At 43.9% G+C, this 20,047-nt stretch overlaps 1 protein-coding gene across 1 annotated transcript in view; it reads right to left on the bottom strand.

The window, feature by feature from the left end:
- The window catches only part of KCNK1 (potassium two pore domain channel subfamily K member 1), a 69,229-nt gene that overhangs the window by 2,442 nt on the left and 46,740 nt on the right, over positions 1-20,047 (bottom strand). The window contains exon 2 of the mRNA XM_055425797.2: positions 3,821-4,216. Within this exon, the coding sequence (XP_055281772.1) occupies positions 3,821-4,216 (396 nt within the window). The remainder of the gene's footprint in view (positions 1-3,820; positions 4,217-20,047) is intronic.

The raw sequence follows: 20,047 nt of genomic DNA, 5'->3' as shown, positions 1-20,047 counted from the left end.
ACGCCAGGCCTCCTTGTCTATCACCAACTCCTGGAGTTCACTCAAACTAATGTCCATCGAGTCGGTGATGCCATCCAGCCATCTCATTCTCTGTCGTCCCCTTCTCCTCCTGCCCCCAATCCTTCCCAGGATCAGAGTCTTTCCCAGTGAGTCAACTCGTTGCATGAAGTGGCCAAAGGATTGGAGTTTCAGCTTTAGCATCAGTCCTTCCAATGAACACCCAGGATCGATCTCCTTTAGAATGGACTGGATGGATCTCCTTTAGAATGGACTGGATGGATCTCCTTGCAGTCCAAGGGGCTCTCAAGAGTCTTCTCCAGCACCACAGTTCAAAAGCATCAATTCTTCGGCGACCAGCTTTCTTCACAGCCCAACTCTCACATCCATACATGACCACGGGAAAAACCACAGCCTTGACTAGACGAAACTTGGTTGGCAAAGTAATGTCTCTGCTTTTTAATATGCTATCTAGGTTGGTCATAACTTTCCTTCCAAGGAGTAAGCGTCTTTTAATTTCATGGCTGCAATCAGCATCCGCAGTGATTTTGGAGCCCCCCAAAATAAAGTCTGACACTGTTTCCACTGTTTTCCCATCTATTTCCCATGAAGTGATGGGACCAGATGCCATGGTCTTTGTTTTCTGAATGTTGAGCTTCAAGCCAACCTTTTCACTCTCCTTTTTCACTTTCCTCAAGAGGCTTTTTAGTTCCTCTTCACTTTCTGCCATAAGGGTGGTGTCATCTGCATATCTGAGGTTATTGATATTTCAGTGGGCTACAATTGATAGGGTCACAAAGAATCTGACACAACTGAAGTGACTTAGCACACACACATGCGTGCATGTATTTAAAAGATCACTTTGCTGTGTTTTTTTTTCTTTTAGGATTTCTACATAGGGGATGTACTGGGTAGAGCAAATAAATGTTCCAAAGGTATGTTAGTTTGTGGACAGGCTAGAATTCCACAACTTTTGTCTGAAATCCCATGGATATTTTTGTCAGCACTGAAGAGTTTGACTAAATAATGAATAAAGGAAAAGGAGATTTGCGAATTAGTTCAGCTAACAATGTCACTGCTATTTCTAAAATATGCTATATTATTATTAAAGCCTAAGAAAACTGTCACTTTGCATCCATAAATGACTTCCTTGTTCCTATTTTGCTACCAATTCTGGCTTCCCAAGTTCATTTATTTTCTGAATATCTTCCTCAAACATTTTACCACTGGCACATGAAATTGGGACTTCTGTTATTCTTAGAGTTTTCTCTTTCACTTTTTTGTTCCTTTCTCTGATGAATTATTTTTCTGAAAACTGATTTTAAACATGTTGGAACCAACTTAAAATTACTGTTTTCCCAGACTTCCCTGGTGGTCCAGTGGTTAAGACTCCGCCTTCCCTTGCAGACGGACCTAACCTGGGCCTTAAGATATAGAGGCCCTTTCACTCTGATCATGCCTCTTCTACGGAATGAGGGGTTCTGAAGGGCCAGAGGGGCTTGCCTTCTGGGGCCCCATGCCATCCCCCATGCAGAATATGTTTCATGTATTTAAAACTTGGAAATTCTCTGCACAATGTCCCCACCCCACAGGGGTGATGGTACCTGCAAGGGTCTCTACCCTGGGTCCACCATCCCGAAAGGGCATTGCATCACTGGTGTGCACCCCTACATGTGCCCAGGCCCAGGGGCAAGCCTTTGCGAGAGGATGCTGATGGAACATGGCTGTATTACCGAGGCAGTGTGTCCACACCCCCATGTAAGGACCTTGTAGGGCTGAATGGAGCGAAAGGTGGGAAGAGAAAGGTGCAGGATGGGGCCAGTTCTTCCCGCCCATCATCTTCTAGCCCAGGACGCTGAGCATCCTCGGGACCCGCCTGGTCTTCAGATCACTGTGAAGGTGTATGTGCTGATGGAGGATGAGAAATGTATTTTAGGTAAGTTTGCTGTGTTGTGTGTGCACACTCAGTCATGTCTGACTCTTGTGACCCCATGGACTGTAGCCCACCAGGGTCCTCTGTCCATGGAAATCTCCAGGTAATAATACTAGACTGGGTTGCCATTCACTTTTCCAGGGGATCTTCTCAACCCAGGAATCAAACCCAGGTCTCAGGCACTATAGGCACACTGTATCATTTGAGCCATCAAGAAAGCCTCAAGTCATAAAAAACTAAATTCAATTAAGGAGGTAACATTTTACCCTGATGCAAGACAAGGAAGACTTGCATTAGGTGATTCTGATGACACCGTAAACTCATAATGCCATTTGGAAAGCACTAGGTCAACATGATCTGTGAGTCATCAAAGGGCATGTTCACTTTGGGTTAGCCAGTCCACTTCTTGGAAAGATAACAAAGTAGAAAAACGTGTTAAACACACAAAAGTATTTACTGCAGTGTAATTTATAATGCCTCCTAATATTTAGATTGGAAGCAATTTAAAGAATAGAATAGAAGTAGGACTAGATGATAGTATACATGCGTGCATGCTAAGTTGCTTCAGTCGTATCCGACTCTGTGTGGCCCCACGGACTGCAGCCTGCCAGGGTCCTCTGTCCATGGAATTCTCCAGGCAGAATACTGGAGTGATGCCTTCCTCTAAGGCATCGAATCTGCGTCTCTTACGTTTCCTATACTGGCAGGCAGATTCTTTACCACTAGCACCACCTGGGAAGCCCCAGATGATGGTATAGTCACCTGGTAAAATAATATGTAGAGATTAAAGATAAATATGGTAACTAGAGGAAATTTGAAATCACCCTGGTAACCATTCGGTAAATATTTATTGAACTTGCATGGTAGCCAGGCACTGTTGAAAGCACTGGGCACTTGTGAGGGAAGGCTGTGTCCTGGGTGAGCATGGTTTAACGGAAATGCTAAAAATACACGTAGTTCAACTACACATTTTGTTGTCATTAAGACCACAGGATGGGGCCAGGACAGAACATCTGACTGCCTGAGTATGTACTCAGATTTCCTAGAAGACATGGCATGAGCTGAGTCTTGAAAAATACTTAGGAAGGCAGAAATGGAAACTGTATGTACAGCATGATGTAATTTTATGCATTGTGAAAAGACAGGAAAGGAACACACAAAAATAAATATTTTTCTATGAATAGATTTCTAAGTTTTCCATGGTATTATACTGAATTTTTAAAAATTGCTTCTAAGTTTTATGTCACTGGACATCTGAATTTTAATGCCTATTTTCCATGTGTAAAATTCTTTTTCTTTTCCATTTACACCAAGAACTTCATTGAACAATGTATTCACCATTTTGTTCCTATACATATAAAAATTCTGAAAGCGGCAAAAGTATTCTAACTTCAAAAAAGAACCAGATGGACAAATGAGATAAGCAACTGCTTTATGATTTTCCTAGTTAATGAAAAAACGTGATGGATTGTTAACAGGCTATCCTAGCTCTGGTGTCCTTGAGCTTAAAATATTTAATAAAGTAGAGCAGCTTTGTTAAAATGTAAAAAGTTCAGCAGCAACTTATTCTGTGTGGTGCATTCTTAGGTGTGTGCTTAGGTGCAGTCCCCTGCCGTCATTTAGAATGACTATTACATTACTAGTAAGAAACTGATCGGTACTTTCCCGTGCCTGGGAAAAATAACTCTCAATAATAAGAAGACTTTTTCATACAGAATTTTGAAGGGAATCACGATGAAACAAAAGTTATGGGAAGATGGCAAAATGGAAAATTCATCCACGGAAAGCAGTCAGGGTTCTGACGAGTGACTCTCATGACTGGGTGGGCAAGGCGGAGCGTGGAGCCACAAACAGAGCCCTGGGACAGAGTCCGTGAACCGGGATACTCACACGTGATCCCGATCTTGTAGAGCTCTCTGAATTTCTGATTGTAGCCCTCCCCGGGAACATAGTCTCCGAGGCCAATGGTGCTCAGGGAGATGAAACAAAAGTAAAAGGATTCCAGGAAGTTCCAGTCGTCCTCCAGGACAGAGAACACCGCGGCCGGGATGAAGAAGAAGCAGGACACTGTGACCACACCCAGGAGGACCGCGTGGACGATGGCCACTGCCTGCTTGGAGAAGCCCCAGCGGACGTGGAAGTAGAGGACTGGCCTGCGGGTGACATGGATGGTGACACGCTGGACCACTGCCGTCAGGAACAGAAGGGTGAAAGGTATGCCGATGACGGAGTAGATGATGCAGAAGGCTTTGCCCCCATCAGATAGAGGCACGGTGTGGCCGTAACCTGCAAGGAGAAGAGGTAGAAAACACCTTTGTAAATAACACACACCTGGGACTTCCCTGGCAGTCCAGTGGTTAAGACGTCAAGCTTCCGCTGCAGGGGGCAAGGGTTCGATCCCTGGTTGGGGAACTAAGACCTCGCATGCCAAAAACAGAAAAACAAAACAAAACACACGCCTCCTGTCCACTCCTCTGCCCCTCACACCCAACAGAAAAGCCAGATAAAATTCAGATTGGTGCCTCAAAGGCTCTATCCTGTTGGACTTCCCTGGAAGTCCAGTGGTCAAGAATGCACGTTCCAATGCAGGGGCCCAATCCCTGGACCAGTAACTAAGATTCCACATGCTGTGAGGCAACAGATTCCAACCTGTGTGCCACAACTACAGAAGTCTGCGTTCGCAATGAACATCCAGCACAGCCAAAAACAACAAGCAAACATAAAGGTTCTACCCTGTCGCTGCAGTGCAACTCAACAATGGGTACCATCTTCCCAGCTCCCCCTGACGCATCAAGCCTTGGTTTGAATTCACTGCCAGGCTGAAGTAGAAGCTCTGTGTGTGAAGAAGCTAACTCCTCCCTGTCTGAGGCCACCAGGGAAAATTCATGACAGGGGTACCTACTTTGCCAGGAGGATGTTCCCCTCCCCAGCCTGCTCCCCTCCCACTCCCCCACCCGAGAAGCCTTATTAGGATCCAAAGCCAGTACACACTTGCTTCCAAAACACTAGGACCAGGCAGACGAGGGGACAGTGGGAAGATAGGGAAGACTCGAGGAGAATATAGACATGGAAAGAGAAAGACAGGACTTCCCTGGTGGTCCAGTGGTTAAGAATCCACCCGCCAATGCATAGGACACAACTTTGATCCCTGGTCAAAGATGCCATATGCCATGGAGCAGCTAAACCCGTGAACCACAACTACCGAGCCCGTGCTCTAGAGCCCAAGAGCCACAACTCCTGAGCCCCCGAGCTCCAAGTACTAAGGCCTATGCACGCTACGGCCCTTCTCCACAGCAAGAGAGGGCACCACAATGAGAAGCCCTGCACTGCAGCTAGAGAGCAGCCCTGCTCCTCAAGGCGAGAGAAAGCCCGTGTGCAGCAAAGACCCAGCAGAGCCTAAATAAACAAACAATACTTTTAAAAAAGAAAAAGAGGAAGATAAATGAACATCAGAGGATGCTGTGTCACAGGGCTGAGCACTTCTTCCCAAATATTTCGTTAAATGGCACATTTAGAAACTGTACTATGTCTCCCCCTTGTCATTTCTGTAAGTTCCAAGATGCCATGGATTCCCCCAAAACCCACATATTAGCGCCAGTGGTCACAACATATTTCTCTTTTATTTTCTACTAGAATTAAGACATTCCCAAATCAAGCCAGTCAAGAGAGACGCTTCATCTGATAAACGCTAACAAAAGAGAAGTCAGTGAACTGGTTTTAAAATCTCACAAGCCCTTCATCCTAAAAGGACTAACATGTCTGAACAAGTCAGTTCAGGAAAAAGCCAACTAAATGCATTTTCTTTTTTGTGAAATCGGCTTCTGGGAAAACAAAACAAAACAAAACCCCACTCATGGGGTTGTAACTGAAAAGTGGTTTTCAAATCTGATTTCTAAAATATATCCTGCTTAAAAAGAACTCAGAAAAACCTTCAGATTCAGACCTCCTGGTTATCTGCTTTCTACCAATTTCCAGGTGAGGCCCTGGTCTATGTGGCCCCTAAGAGACTGCTCAGGTTATTCCCATGCGCGACCTCAACACAATAGTCAGGGTGGTGAATCCTAGCAGGTTGTGGATGAGCAGGGAGTCTGAGGAGTCTACTGAATTTGCGTCAGTTTGAACATCTCCACCACCCTTGTGGCAGAAGGCGGAGAGGAACTAAACAGCCTCTTGACGAAAGAGAAAGAGAAGAGTGAAAACGATGGCTTAAAACTCAACATTCAAAAAACTACGATCATGGCATCTGGTCCCATCACTTCATGGCAAATAGATGGGGAAACAATGGAAACAGTGAGAGACTTTATTTTTGGGGGCTCCAAAATCACTGCGGATGGTGACTGCAGCCATGACATTAAAAGATGCTTGCTCCTTGCAAGAAAAGCTACGACAAATTTAGACAGCCTTTTAAAAAGCAGAGACATCACTTTGCCAACAAAGGTCTGTCTAGTCATGGCTATGGTTTTTCCAGTAGTCATGTATGGATGTGAGAGTTGGACTATGAAGAAAGCTGAGCGCAGAAGAACTGATGCTTTTGAACTGTGGTGTTGGAGAAGACTCTTGAGAGTCCCTTGGACTGCAAGGAGATCCAACCAGTCCATCCTAAAGGAAATCAGTCCTGAATATTCATTGGAAGGACTAATGATGAAGCTGCAGCTCCAATACTTTGGCCACCTGATGCAAAGATTGAAGGTAGGAGGAGAATGGGACAACAGAGAAGGAGAAGGAGATGGTTAGACAGCATCACCGACTCGATGGATATGAGTTTGAGCAAGCTCTGGGAGTTGGTGATGGACAGGGAAACCTAGCATGCTACAGTTCCTGGCATTGCAAAGAGTCAGACACCACTGAGTGACTGAACTGAACTGAACATCTCCACACATGTGCGTTTTTCTGTAAAGAGATGCCAAAGCTCAGGCGTTCAGAAGGATTGAGAACCACTGTTCTGAGCATTAGTTCCTGAATCCATCTGGTCCTCGGACACGCAGCTGCTCCTGGAATGCTTCAGTTGATTCTAGGCACAGTTAAAGAGGGAGATGAGCCAGTTAGGGTTTCCAGAGAGTAGTATGGAGGATGGAGAAAGCTTGCTGAATAATATCCATGCAAAAGAAAGAAGCATGAGAAATGTGAAAGCTTTACTTTTGAAGAAAAAAATTAGACAGAGGAATTAAGCGTTTGTGAGTAAAGCAGTTCACATCACAGAAGATTGGGGCCGATTAGAGCCAGGCCAGGCATTAATGAGGAAGGATATTTTAATGGTCAGAGATCTGGAAATAGATAATGAAGTTGTGGTTAACATAATAAAGTCAACTGGAGACTGATTCACAAATTTGGTAGTGAACCTCTGACTGAAAGTACCAGGAGACAACAGGGATCAAGCACAGACTGTAAAAGATGGATTACTTTGGTAGCATTTTTGCAGAGAAAACATAAGATTGGCTAAATCTGTTGGACTAGCAAAAAGTCTTGAAGCCTATGATTTTATTACTGTTTGGTGGCATTGTTATGAATTATCTTCACCAAAAGTGTAACATTCCCATATCACACAGCCCACCTCTTGTTTCAATAAACGACATGATTTCAGTAATAGTAGGGGAAAAAAAATAATTCCCAGCTTTAAAATAATTTAGGCTATCATTTTTATTCCTAAATGACAAAAGAATTAGAATCTTATTTATTAGAATCTTACTAAATTTACTAAATATCATCTCCAAGCAATTGAGATAGTCATTCCAAGACTTTAGGATGGCTCTCCTTGGTGATGCCTTTTCTTGGTCAGTAGTATGTTCCCACTAAGAGATTAAATATCACTGAAGTGTAATGCTTCGTGAAAGCCAGTTTCTCCTTCTGTTTGCATCAATAATTTTTGGTGGGACCTCCCTGGTGGTTCAGTGGCTAAGACTCCACACTTGAGAGTGTGGAGAGCCCGGGTTCAATCCCTGGTCAGGGAACTAGATCCCACATGCCGCAACTAAAGATCCCTCATGCTGCAACTAAGACCCAGAACGTCCAAATGAATAGATAAACAGTTTAAAACAAATAATATATGAACAATTTTTGCTAATGGACAGCATAATGTAAACTTTATATCTCATCTGCAGTCTCTACTTGTGCAATGCCCTACTGTACACACAGCAATTTTTTGCGACAGACAGTTGAATGCACCAGATGGAAACCTTCAGTCCCAGTGACTTTTAATGAAGTGGTAAATAATTTACTCAAGTTATGTCAGTTGATTCCCCAGGTAAATCATAAAGCAATGCTCATATTTTAAAATCTTGGAACCATATTAAAATTTTTTACAAACTTGGAAGTAATTAGCAAAATGTCAATACCTTACGTATTTGGTGTTCCTTGAATTTTTCCTATAATTTTGGGGAACAAAGGATTGAGCATGGCTAGGTCTACTTAGAAAAGAACTTTAAAAACAGGGTGCCCCCTATATGGGAAAAGAATCTAAAACAGAGTGGATATATGTATATGCATAATTGATTCACCTTGCTATATAGCAGAAACTAACATAGCATATAAATCAACTATACTCCAATAAATATTTTTTAAATTAAAAACAAAACAGGGTTCTGGAATGAAATTCCAATGTCTGGGTTTCCTGTTATGATTCTATACTTGTAAGGGAGGGTAGGAGGTAGGGGGTCAAATTGACAACAGTTTCCCAAGTGACAATTTCCCAGATTGGCTTCTGTCACTTTATTTATTTTAATTGGAGGCTAATTACTTTACAATATTGTGGTGGTTTTTGCCATACATTCACATGAATCAGTGATGGGTGTACATGTGTTCCCCATCCTGACTCTCCCTCCCTCCCACCTCCCTCCCCATCCCATCCCTCAGGGTCATCCCAGTGCACCAGCCCCGAGCACCCTGCCTCATGCATCGAACCTGGACTGGTGATCTATTTCACATATGGTAATATACATGTTTCAATGCTATTCTCTCAAGTCATCCCACCCTCGCCTTCTCCCACAGAGTCCAAAAGTCTGTTTTTTACATCTGTGTCTCTTTTGCTGTCTCACATATAGGGTTATTGTTCAGTTCAGTTCAGTTCAGTTCAGTCGCTCAGTCGTGTCCGACTCTCCGCGACCCCATGAATCACAGCACGCCAGGCCTCCCTGTCCATCACCAACTCCCGGAGTACACTCAAACTCATGTCCACAGAGTCGGTGATGCCATCCAGCCATCTCATTCTCCGTCGTCCCCTTCTCCTCCCGCCCCCAACCTTTCCCAGCATCAGAGTCTTTTCCAGTGAGTCAACTCGTCGCATGAGGTGGCCAAAGTATTGGAGTTTCAGCTTTAGCATCAGTCCCTCCAATGAACACCCAGGATTGATCTCCTTTAGAATGGACTGGTTGGATCTCCTTGCAGTATAAGGGACTCTCAAGAGTCTTGTTACCATCTTTCTAAATTCCATATATATGCGTCAATATACTGTATTGGTGTTTTTCTTTCTGACTTACTTCACTCTGTATAATAGGCTCCAGTTTCATCCACCTCATTAGAACTGATTCAAATACATTCTTTTTATTAGCTGAGTTAATATTCCATTGTGTATAAGTACCACAGCTTTCTTATCCATTCGTCTGCTGATGGACATCTAGGTTGCTTCCATGTCCTGGCTATCATAAACAGTGCTGCGATGAACATTGGGGTACACGTGTCTCTTTCAATTCTGGTTTCCTTGGTGTGTATGCCCAGAAGTGGGATTGCTGCGTCATATGGCCGTTTTATTTCCGCTTTTTAAGGAATCGCCACACTGTTCTCCATAGTGGCTGTACTAGTTTGCATTCCCACCAACAGTGTAAGAGGGTTCCCTCTTCTCCACACCTTCTCCAGACTTATTGTTTGTAGATTTTTGGATAGAAGCCATTCGACCTGCGTGAAATGGTACCTCATTGTGGTTTTGATTTGCATTTCTCTGATAATGAGTGATGTTGAGCATCTTTTCATGTGTTTGTTAGCCATCTGTATGTCTTCTTTGGAGAAATGTCTGTTCAGTTCTTTGGCCCATTTTTTGACTGGGTCGCTTATTTTTCTGGAATTGAGCTGCAGGAGTTGCTTGTATATTTTTGAGACTAATTCTTTGTCCGTTGCTTCATTTGCTATTATTTTCTCCCATTCTGAAGGCTGTCTTTTCACCTTGCTTATAATGTCCTTTGCTGTGCAAAAGCTTTTAAGCTTAATTAGGTTCCATTTGCTTATTTTTGCTTTTATTTCCATTACTCTGGGAGGTGGGTCATGGAGGATCCTGCTGTGATTTACATCAGAGAGTGTTTTGCCTATGTTTTCCTCTAGGAGTTTTATAGTTTCTGGTCTTACATTTAGATCTTTAATCCAGTTTGAGTTTATTTTTGTGTATGGTGTTAGAAAGTGTTCTAGTTTCATTCTTTTACAGGTGGTTGACCAGTTTTCCCAGCACCACTTGATAAAGAGATTGTCTTTTCTCCATTGTATATTCTTGCTTCCTTTGTCAAAGATAAGGTGTCCATAGGTGTGTGGATTTATCTCTGGGCTTTCTATTGGCTTCTGTCACTTTAAATCTGTCACTTTAACTAGACTAGCCCTGACAGGAAGCTAGCTAACATCCAATCTGGGGCCCCACTGTGCTGGATAAAGGACCTTTTGGTTGTTCTCGTATTTACATCCTCCTGAATCAGGGCCCTCTGTGGGCTCCTATTTTGTTCACTACAGCAAGTCACAAATGTGCAGTTTCTTCATGTGTATCTGATACTTTTGAGAGAAGTGATGCTCACCATTACTCTGCCCGTATAAAGAACAGTCTTAGGACTTTCCTTTCGATCCAGTAGTTAGGACTCCAAGTTCTCACTGCCCAGGGCCAGGGTTCAACTCCCACAAGCCATGTGGCGTGGCCAAAACAAAAAAATACTGTCATTTAGTCACATTATTTACTATAATATGGTACAACATACTCATGTCCCATTAAGTTAGCTTGACACATGTTTTTAAAAAAAGAAAACTACACAAGAAGAATCTCCCCCTCTGAAGTCAACCCTGGTAGAGAGACCGAACTAGGTCTCAATGTTTCCTGAAAAGAATTTCATTTGCAATCCTGGACTTCAGCTTATTCACATCTCTTTCCCACTAGACTGTGAGCCGCCTGAGCTCAGTGGGTTTTTTTCCCCAGTGATTCTGTGCACCTGAACATGAGATGAGACTCTGGAAGGAGGGGGACAGACAAAGGACTGTGTGACCCACACACAAAGATGGCAGAGGAGCGTAGAGCCGGGGTGACTCTAGAGTCAAGAGGCAGGTCAGCACATAGACCATCAAGGCCTGGAGAATGTGAGTACAAGTCACATGAGCCCCAGACTCCTGAATTCAACTTAGAAGCCGCATGGGTGACCCATTATGATAAATGGTCATCAATGAAATAGGACATGAAAACATGAAATCATAACAAACAAGTGGTGACCCTGGAAAGTACTGTTTCTGTGGCACTAATATCAGTGAAGCAAACACAGAAGAAGGTCCAATAGGACTCCTGTTCTCCTGCTGAATTGCTAAAACGTTTTTTTTTGCTTCCTGGCCTGTGGGATCTTCGTTCCCCAACCAGGAGCAGACCCACATCCACTGTATCAGAAGGTGGGTTCTTAAACCCTGGACCGCCAGGAAGTCCCTTAACTGTTAGATGTGGGTAACTCCATCTGGCATTCTGTCTGCAAATAAACACACAATGGCAGAGGCACCAGTCAAGTGAGACAGGCTGTCCACTGGCCCAGAGGATGAGTTCGGTTCCTAAAAGGCTAATATAAATGTCAGCCGAATATTTCAATCAAAATTGTACATTGTAAAAGTACACTGGGAAACTTTAAAGAATACCAATGAAGCCAAGGTCTTTTCAACCACCCACCATCTCTTCAGCTCCAGGTCTCCAGAGGATTATTGTTATGAGTTTGTAGTCAACAGTTGCTGAAATTTTTCTAAGCATTTAGCTTCATAGACATACACTTCCAGAAAAAGTCTAAGCTGGTTTCTGTCATAAACAGTATATTGCATGTATGGTTTTCTATTGTCCTCTTTCTGATGACTCTGCTTCAACAAACAGCTTTTCACTATTTCAGTTCAGTGCAGTGCAGTTCATCGCTCAGTCGTGCCCCACTCTCTGTGACCCCATGAATCACAGCACGCCAGGCCTTCCTGTCCAACACCAACTCCCACTGTTCACTCAAACTCACGTCCATCGAGTTGGTGATGCCATCCAGCCATCTCATTCTCCGTTGTCCCCATCTCCTCCCACCCCCAATCCTTCCCAGCATCAGAGTCTTTTCCAGTGAGTCAACTCGTCGCATGAGGTGGCCAAAGTGTTGGAGTTTCAGCTTTAGCATCAGTCCTTCCAATGAACACCCAGGATCAATCTCCTTTAGAATGGACTGGTTGGATCTCCTTGCAGTCCAAGGGACTCTCAAGAGTCTTCTCCAGCAACACAGTTCAAAAGCATCAATTCTTCGGTGCTCAGCTTTCTTCACAGTCCAACTCTCACATCCATACATGACCACTGGAAAAACCATAGCCTTGACTAGACGGACCTTGGTTGGCAAAGTAATGTCTCTGCTTTTTAATATGCTATTTAGGTTGGTCATAACTTTCCTTCCAAGGAGTAAGTGTCCTTTTAGCATCCACAGTAATTTTGGAGCCCCCAAAAATAAAGTCTGACACTGTTTCCACTGTTTCCCCATCTATTTCCCATGAAGAGATGGGACCAGATGCCATGATATTAGTTTTCTGAATGTTGAGCTTCAAGCCAACTTTTTCACTCTACTCTTTCACTTTCATCAAGAGGCTTTTTAGTTCCCCTTCACTTTCTGCCATAAGGGTGGTGTCATCTGCATATCTGAGGTTATTGATATTTCTCCGGGCAATCTTACTACCCGTTATTGACCATTTGTTCTGAACTGTCCAATCAAAAATGTTTAATTTTCCAATTTAAATTTTTTATTGAGCCACCTGGCCAATTTAGGGATTCCTATTATGAATGATTTCTTTTCTAAGCATTAACAACTTTCAGTCAATCCTAAAGGAAATCAACTCTGAACATTCACTGGAAGGACTAATACTTGAAGTCTGTACTCTGGCCACCTGATATGAGGAGCTGACTCATTGGAAAATTCCCTGATGCTGGGGAAAATTGAGGGTAGGAGGAGAAAGGGGTGACAGAGGATGAGATGGTTGGATGGCATCACCAATTCAGTGGACGTGAGTTTGAGCAAACTCTGGGAGATAGTGAAGGACAGGGAAGCCTGGTGTGCTGCAGTCCACGGGGTTGCACAGAGTCAGATACGACTGAAACTAACACAACAACACAGTAAGTCAACTACGTGTTGATGAAATTTTAAAAAATATAAAAAATAAGCATGTGCTTATTCATTTTACCCTCACACTAGTAATACGAATTCTATCTAAGTGATCCCAACTGTTTCATTTCTTTTCCCTCGCACTGCTTATTTTAATTTTTAAATTTCCTGAATGGTCTTTTTAGCTCTAAAGTTCATATTACAATGATCTTTTCTGTATTCCCTTTTTCATATTTTCAGATTTGTTCTTCAATCTATTTTTAAGACACAGATCCTTATAATGTCTTCTCCCACATGCCTCTGCACATCCTCACAAGCCAAGATCACCTCAGGAAGCCCTGCTTCATGAAAATGAATTTTTCAGAGGAATAAATACGCTGCAGACACTTTCGCAAACTGTTCCTCCTCCTTTCCACTGTCCTCGCTGAGTTGGTGGATACCTGGCTGTAGCCTAGCTTCTGCTCCACCTTGAGCCTTACTTGGTCAAGGTGTTAGCAGGTCTGCTAGCACTAGTCAGCCATCATTCAGTAAACTTGCGGGAAGACGCTAAATACATGCTATAGTAGTGCTGCCCAGGAAACAGTGGCCAAGGGCAATTTTTTCGCTAACCATCATAGTTCTACCTGTTTCCTGTGAGAAAGCATCAGGTCATAATCTCTCTACGCTGCTGCTGCTGCTGCTAAGTTGCGTCAGTCATGTACGACTCTATGCGACCCCATAGACGGCAGCCCACCAGGCTCCCCCGTCCCTGGGATTCTCCAGGCAAGAACACTGGAGTGGGTTGCCATTTCCTTCTCCAACGCATGAAAGTGAAAAGTGAAAGTGAAGTCACTCAGTCGTGTCCAACTCTTCACAACCCCATGGACTGCAGCCTACCAGGCTCCTCCGTCCATGGGATTTTCCAGGCAAGAGTACTGGAGTGGGCTCCCATTGCCTTCTCCCAATCTCTCTATACCTTTCCTAACACCAGCTTGCTCAAGTGGCCATCCACTGAACACTGTCACTTCATGCCCTCATTAGGTTACCAGAGGCAGAAGAAGGGAGCACATGGTCCATTATCCAATACGGGATCATCACCAGACTAGTCTGGGTTTTTAGTACAGCTTTGCCAGAATTCCAAGCAGCCCCCTGTACTGTGGGTTCTGATAGGAGGGAGCAGACAAGGCAGGGGAAACAGGGTTAGGACTGACTAGTCGACATACTTTCAGGGGGCCCAGCTGTCTGGCGTCCAGCTCTTAAGTAATCCCCTGGCACTAGAGCAGAGGGACAGGATCTCAGAGCAACAGCCTGATAAAGGAGGTGTTGGAGTGCGGGCTCTGGATTGGCTGGCTGGAATCTGAAAGCACGCTGACAGGTGGGCCTTTTACCATCTAGGAATTGGCTAAGCCTGAAAAAGGGCAGTTTCTGCAGGGTCAGCAAGGTCCCAAGATACCAGAGCAGCACAATAAAAGGACACTTCCTACAGAAGAAGAACAAAACCAGAGCCTAGCTCCAGGAAAGCATGCCCCTCAGGCTGATTTACAAGCAGTACTAAGTCTGAGCTTATTCTAGCAACCAAACCAGGAAGAATCTAGCACAGCAGACGAGAGGAGATGAGCTTGGGAACCTGTAGAAAGAGTCAGGGAATACACACAATCACAGAATCTTTAAAATACTTTCCTTTTTTTTCCTTGTTAACTCTCACCTCCCCTGCAGTCCTGGGAAAAGTGTTCCAAAGAGAAAATGAATGTAAAGCACTTGGGATGTTCTGACCCAGGCATTTGCTTTACAAGCATCATCTCCTTTCATTTTTATTTAAGATCTTTGAGATAAGCACTTAAGTTTCTATGTTACCTAGGGCTTCCCTGGCAGTAATGGTACAGAATCTGCCTGCAATGCAGGAGACCCAGGTCAGGAAGATCCCTAGGTCAGGAAGATCTCCTGGAGAAGAGAATGGCTTCCCACTCCAGTATGTCTGCCTGGAGATTTCCAAGGACAGAGGGGCCTAGAGGGTTATAGTCCACGGGGTCACAAAGAGTCAGACACAACTGAGTGACTAATACTTTTTTAATAGAAAAAGAAACTCTGAGATTAAATTGTTTACCAAAGTCCTAACAGCAAATGCAAAAGGGAGGCAGGATTTGAACTATGTGTTTACCTATCTTTTATTTATTTATTTCAACTATTTACTTATTTATTTTTGGCTGCACTGAGTCTTTGTTGCTGCCTGAGGGCCTTCTCTAGCTGCGGCAAGCAGGGGCTCCTCTCTAGTCACGTGCTCAGGCTTCTCTTTGTGAAGGCTTTTTTGAGGCGCACAGGCTCTGGGGGACTGGGCTTCCGTAGTTGTGGCACATGAGCTTAGTTGCCCCTTGGCATGTGGAATCTTCCTACACCAGGGAATGAACATGTGTGCCCTTCACTGGAAGTTGGTTTCTTAACCACTAGACCACAAGGGAAGTCCCTAGTTAAGTCTTTTTTATTACTGTGAGTTTCCCCTCTTGCTCATTTTGACCATGTCTTAGAAATTTGTGACAATGAGACAATAAGATAAGAAAGCATCAGAACAACAGTCTGGTTCTTCCAAAAGTTCCGATATTTTAAAGGAGGCTTTCTGATCTATTCAACAAAGCATTGATTTTTCCACCTGCCACTTCCTTCGAGTGTGCCTTGACATAATCATCCTTCGGCCATCACTTCCCTGAGGTTTAAAACTCTTAGACTGTAAAGGCTTCCCAGTCATGCGCCTTTACAACAGGGTTTGAAAATCTGTACTGTAGGCACCCCCGGATATGGATGCTGTGCAGACATCCAGATTTCAATTTCTTTCCCCCTGGAAACAGTGGGTACCTTACCCTGTGGAAGGCAGGCTCAAAAGGTAATGGAAAAAGTGCTGATGACAAGGAGACAACACACCATTTACCTGGCTCTGAATTTCCAACCCCTAGCCCTGCAGGTAATCAGCACTGGTCTTATTTGATCCCAAGCTTTACTCCAGACTGTGGCTCAGACAGTAAAGAATCTGCCTGTAATGCGGGAGACCTGGGTTCGATGCCTGAGTTGGAAAGATCCCCTGGAGAAGGAAACAGCAAGCCACTCCAGTATTCTTAGCTGGAGAATTCCATGGACAGAGGAGCCTGGCAGACCCCAGTCCATGGGGTTGCAGAGTCAGACACAATTGAGTCACTTTCACTTTGACTCAAGACTATCAGTGCTTCTAAGCTGTTGTATGGTGTAAAGGCATGGGAGCTGTGACCACCTGCTGGACTAAACCACTCCTCCCTTTGAAAAAAGCATGAAAGTGTTAATCCCTAAGTCATGTCCAACTGCTTGCGACCCCATGGACTGTAGCTCACTAGACTTCTCTGTCCATGGAATTCTCCAGGCAAGAATACTGGTGAGGGTAACCATTCTCTTCTTCAGGGGATCCCCAGGGATCAAACCAGGGTCTCCTGCATTGTAGGCAGATTCTTTATCATCTGAGCTACCAGTGAAGAACTAAAAAGTGTTAATCACTCAGTCGTATCCAACTAAGCGGTGATGTCCTAAGGTTTTATGTAAGGAAAACACAGGTGTCCACTTCCACTTAATAGGAAAATCTCTGTACCTTTTAAAGGCAGAGGTTCCTGGAACAAACTTCTTCTCTTCCATCAGACTTTAAAGACTTAGAGGCTCTCGCATATTGAGAACACAGGGAGGAAGGTGCAAACAAAGAAGTCCTTTACAGTATCACACATGTGAACTAAAGGCCATGGTGTTTCCAGTGGTCACACATGGATGTGAGAGCTGGATCATAAAGAAAGCTGAGCGCCGAAGAATTGATGCTTTTGAACTGTGGTGCTGGAGAAGACTCTTGAGAGTCCCCTGGACTGCAAGGAGATCCAACCAGTTCATCCAAAAGGAAATCAGTCCTGAATATTCATTGGAAGGACTGATGCTGAAGCTGAAACTCCAATACTTTGGCCACCTGATGCCAAGAACTGACTCATTGGAACAGACCCTGAAGCTGGGAAAGATTGAAGGCAGGAGGAGAAGGGGATGGCAGAGGATGAGATGGTTGGATGGCATGACCAACTCAATGGATATGAGTTTGAGCAAGTTCTGGGAGGTGGTGATGGACAGGGAAGTCTGGCGTGCTACAGTCCATGGGGTCGCAAAGAGTTGGACACAACTGAGCGACTGAACTGAACTGAAACTAAAGGCGGGGCTTAGGGGAATGGGCCAAGGAATATGATGTCCCAAAGTTGAATCCTGGCTTTACTTAAAAAAAAAAAAAAGAATATTGGAGTTTATTATTAATTTTATTTGTACCCTATGTTTTGCACCTTATGCAGAATCCAGTCATAAAAGAAACTGGACAAATACACCATTTAATAGTTGGGCTTCCTAGGTGGCTCAGATTGTAAAGAATCCACCTGCAATGCAGGAGACACAGGTTAATTTCTGGGTCAGGAAGATCCCCTGGAGAAGGAAATGGCAACCCACTTCAGTATTCTTGCCTGGGAAATCCCATGGACAGAGGAGCCTGGCAGGCTAGTCCACAGGGTTGCAAGGAGTTGGACCATGTAATATTTCGAGCCCGGTAAATTATATTATTTTAATATAGTTAAATTTCCTGATACTTTCTTTGAGTCACAATAAAAACATCTTTTTTACACTGCGGAATTCTTGTTGGCTTTGCTTCTTACTAGTTGTGTGGCCCTGCAAAACTACTCCTTCATTTCCTCATTTGTCAAATATGAATAACACTTCCTACCTCCAAGGGGTGTTGTGAGGGTTACATCAAAGCACAGTTGCCGGGATATAAAAAGCAGAGAGTAAACTCTCCTATGAATGTTGAAGGAACTAGCTGAATTATCTCGTCAACGTGTACACTCTCCCAGACCAGCCACCAGGCATCCTAGTTAGATGTGTATTCTCTCCTCTGTCTTCGGCACACATTTAATCTTCCCTCTGTCCTTCAAGGTATCTTCCACACTGGTGGTTAAAGCAGTTCCGGGTAACATCCAAAGACCTGACAAGAGCACTCGGAACAAACTGATACACAGGAACTTTGTGGCCTCTCTGTGGTTGGGGCGAACACTGATTATCCCAACACCAACAGAAAAATCCAAAGGGTCCCTCTCAATTTCTCACTCCCTTCATTGTAAAGAGACCCAATAAGGTGACCACTCACCACAGTCACATTCTTAAGGGTAGATCCTACCGGATTTCCATGATTAAAACTATGTGATTCACAACAGCCAGGACATGGAAGCATCCTAAATGTCTATCAGCAGAGGGATGGATAAAGAGGGATGGTACATATATATAATGGAATCCTATTCAGCCATTAAAAGGAATGAAATTGTGTCATTTGTAGAATCATGGATGGACCTAGAAACTGTCCTACAGAGTAAAGTAAGTCAGAAAAACAAATATCGTATATTAATGTATATGTATGGAATCTAGAAAACAGTATTGTTGCTTAGTCACCGAGTCGTGTCCAGCTCTTTTGCCCTCTGAGCCACCAGGGAAGCCCTAAAAATATGGTATAGATGATCTTATTTGCAAAGGAAAAATACAGACACAGACATAGAAGACAAACATATGGATACTCAGGGAGAAAGAGGGGATGGGATGAATCAGGAGATTGGGATTGATATATCTATATATACACTAAAGCTACTATACATAAAACAGGTCACTAATGAGAACCTGGGCTTCCCTGGTGGCTCAGAGGTTAAAGCGTCTACCTCCAATGCGGGAGACCCAGGTTCGATCCCTGGGTCAGGAAGATCCCCTGGAGAAGGAAACGGTAACTCACTCCAGTATTCTTGCCTGGAGAATCCCATGGACGGAAAAGCCTGGTAGGCTACAGTCCACAAAGGGGTCTTTGCGTCTATGGGGTCGCAAAGAGTAGGACACGACTGAGCGACAGAACGGAACGAAATGAGAACCTACTGTATAGCACGATGCTGCTGCTGCTGCTAAGTCGCTTCAGTCGTGTCCGACTCTGTGCGACCCCATAGACGGCAGCTATGAACTCTTCCTAAATGGGAAGGAAATCCCCAAAAGAGAGGATATATGTATAGCTGATTCATTTTGCTGTACAGTAGAAACTAACACAACATTATAAAGCATCTAATGTATCCCAGTAAAAATTAATTTTAAAAAAGGTTGGTGAGAACTGTAGGTCCCATAAAATTTCTCTACTAGGTGGTATATTACAATGAAAAGAGGCACAAAACAGTCACACAACCTGTTACAAGCTTAGGGAAGTTTAAGTTCTCTTTCCTGCAGGTACTGCAACAAGCAGTAAGGTGGAAAGGTTGCATGGAGGTAGATGCCACACCTTTTAGAAGCCAGATATCAACCACCTTCTGGTCCAATCAGGTGACAGAATCCTCAGGATCCCTCGTGCAGTGGCAGAGCATTGAACAGGGCAGAATCCTTGAGCTAGAATGCCTCAGTGAAGGATATCCATTTGGTGGATTCACAAAGATGTTTACACCTCTTCATGCAAGAGCAGAAAAACATCGTGTCAATCTTCGTAACTAGAATGAAAAACCGTCCATCTTATCCCTGAAAATACATCTAGTCTCCCTTATGCTAATTCATGGACTCTAGTCTATATTTAGGCCCTTGCTGCTACCTCTTCAGGAGAATGAATTCCAAGCTAGGGTCTTTCAAATGCTAACTCCCCCTGGAGTTGTTGTTTGGTTGCTAAGTGGTGTCTGACTCTTTGTGACCCCATGGATTGAAGCATGACAGGTTCCTCTGTCCTTCACTATCTCCTAGTGTCGCCCCAAATTCGTTCATGTCCATTGAGTCGGTG

The sequence above is a fragment of the Moschus berezovskii genome, chromosome 12 (assembly GCF_049115385.1).
Source record: "Moschus berezovskii isolate FMDL1 chromosome 12, NW_MosBer_1.0, whole genome shotgun sequence".
Lineage (NCBI taxonomy): Eukaryota > Metazoa > Chordata > Mammalia > Artiodactyla > Moschidae > Moschus > Moschus berezovskii.
This window is presented reverse-complemented; position numbering and strand designations above follow the sequence as displayed.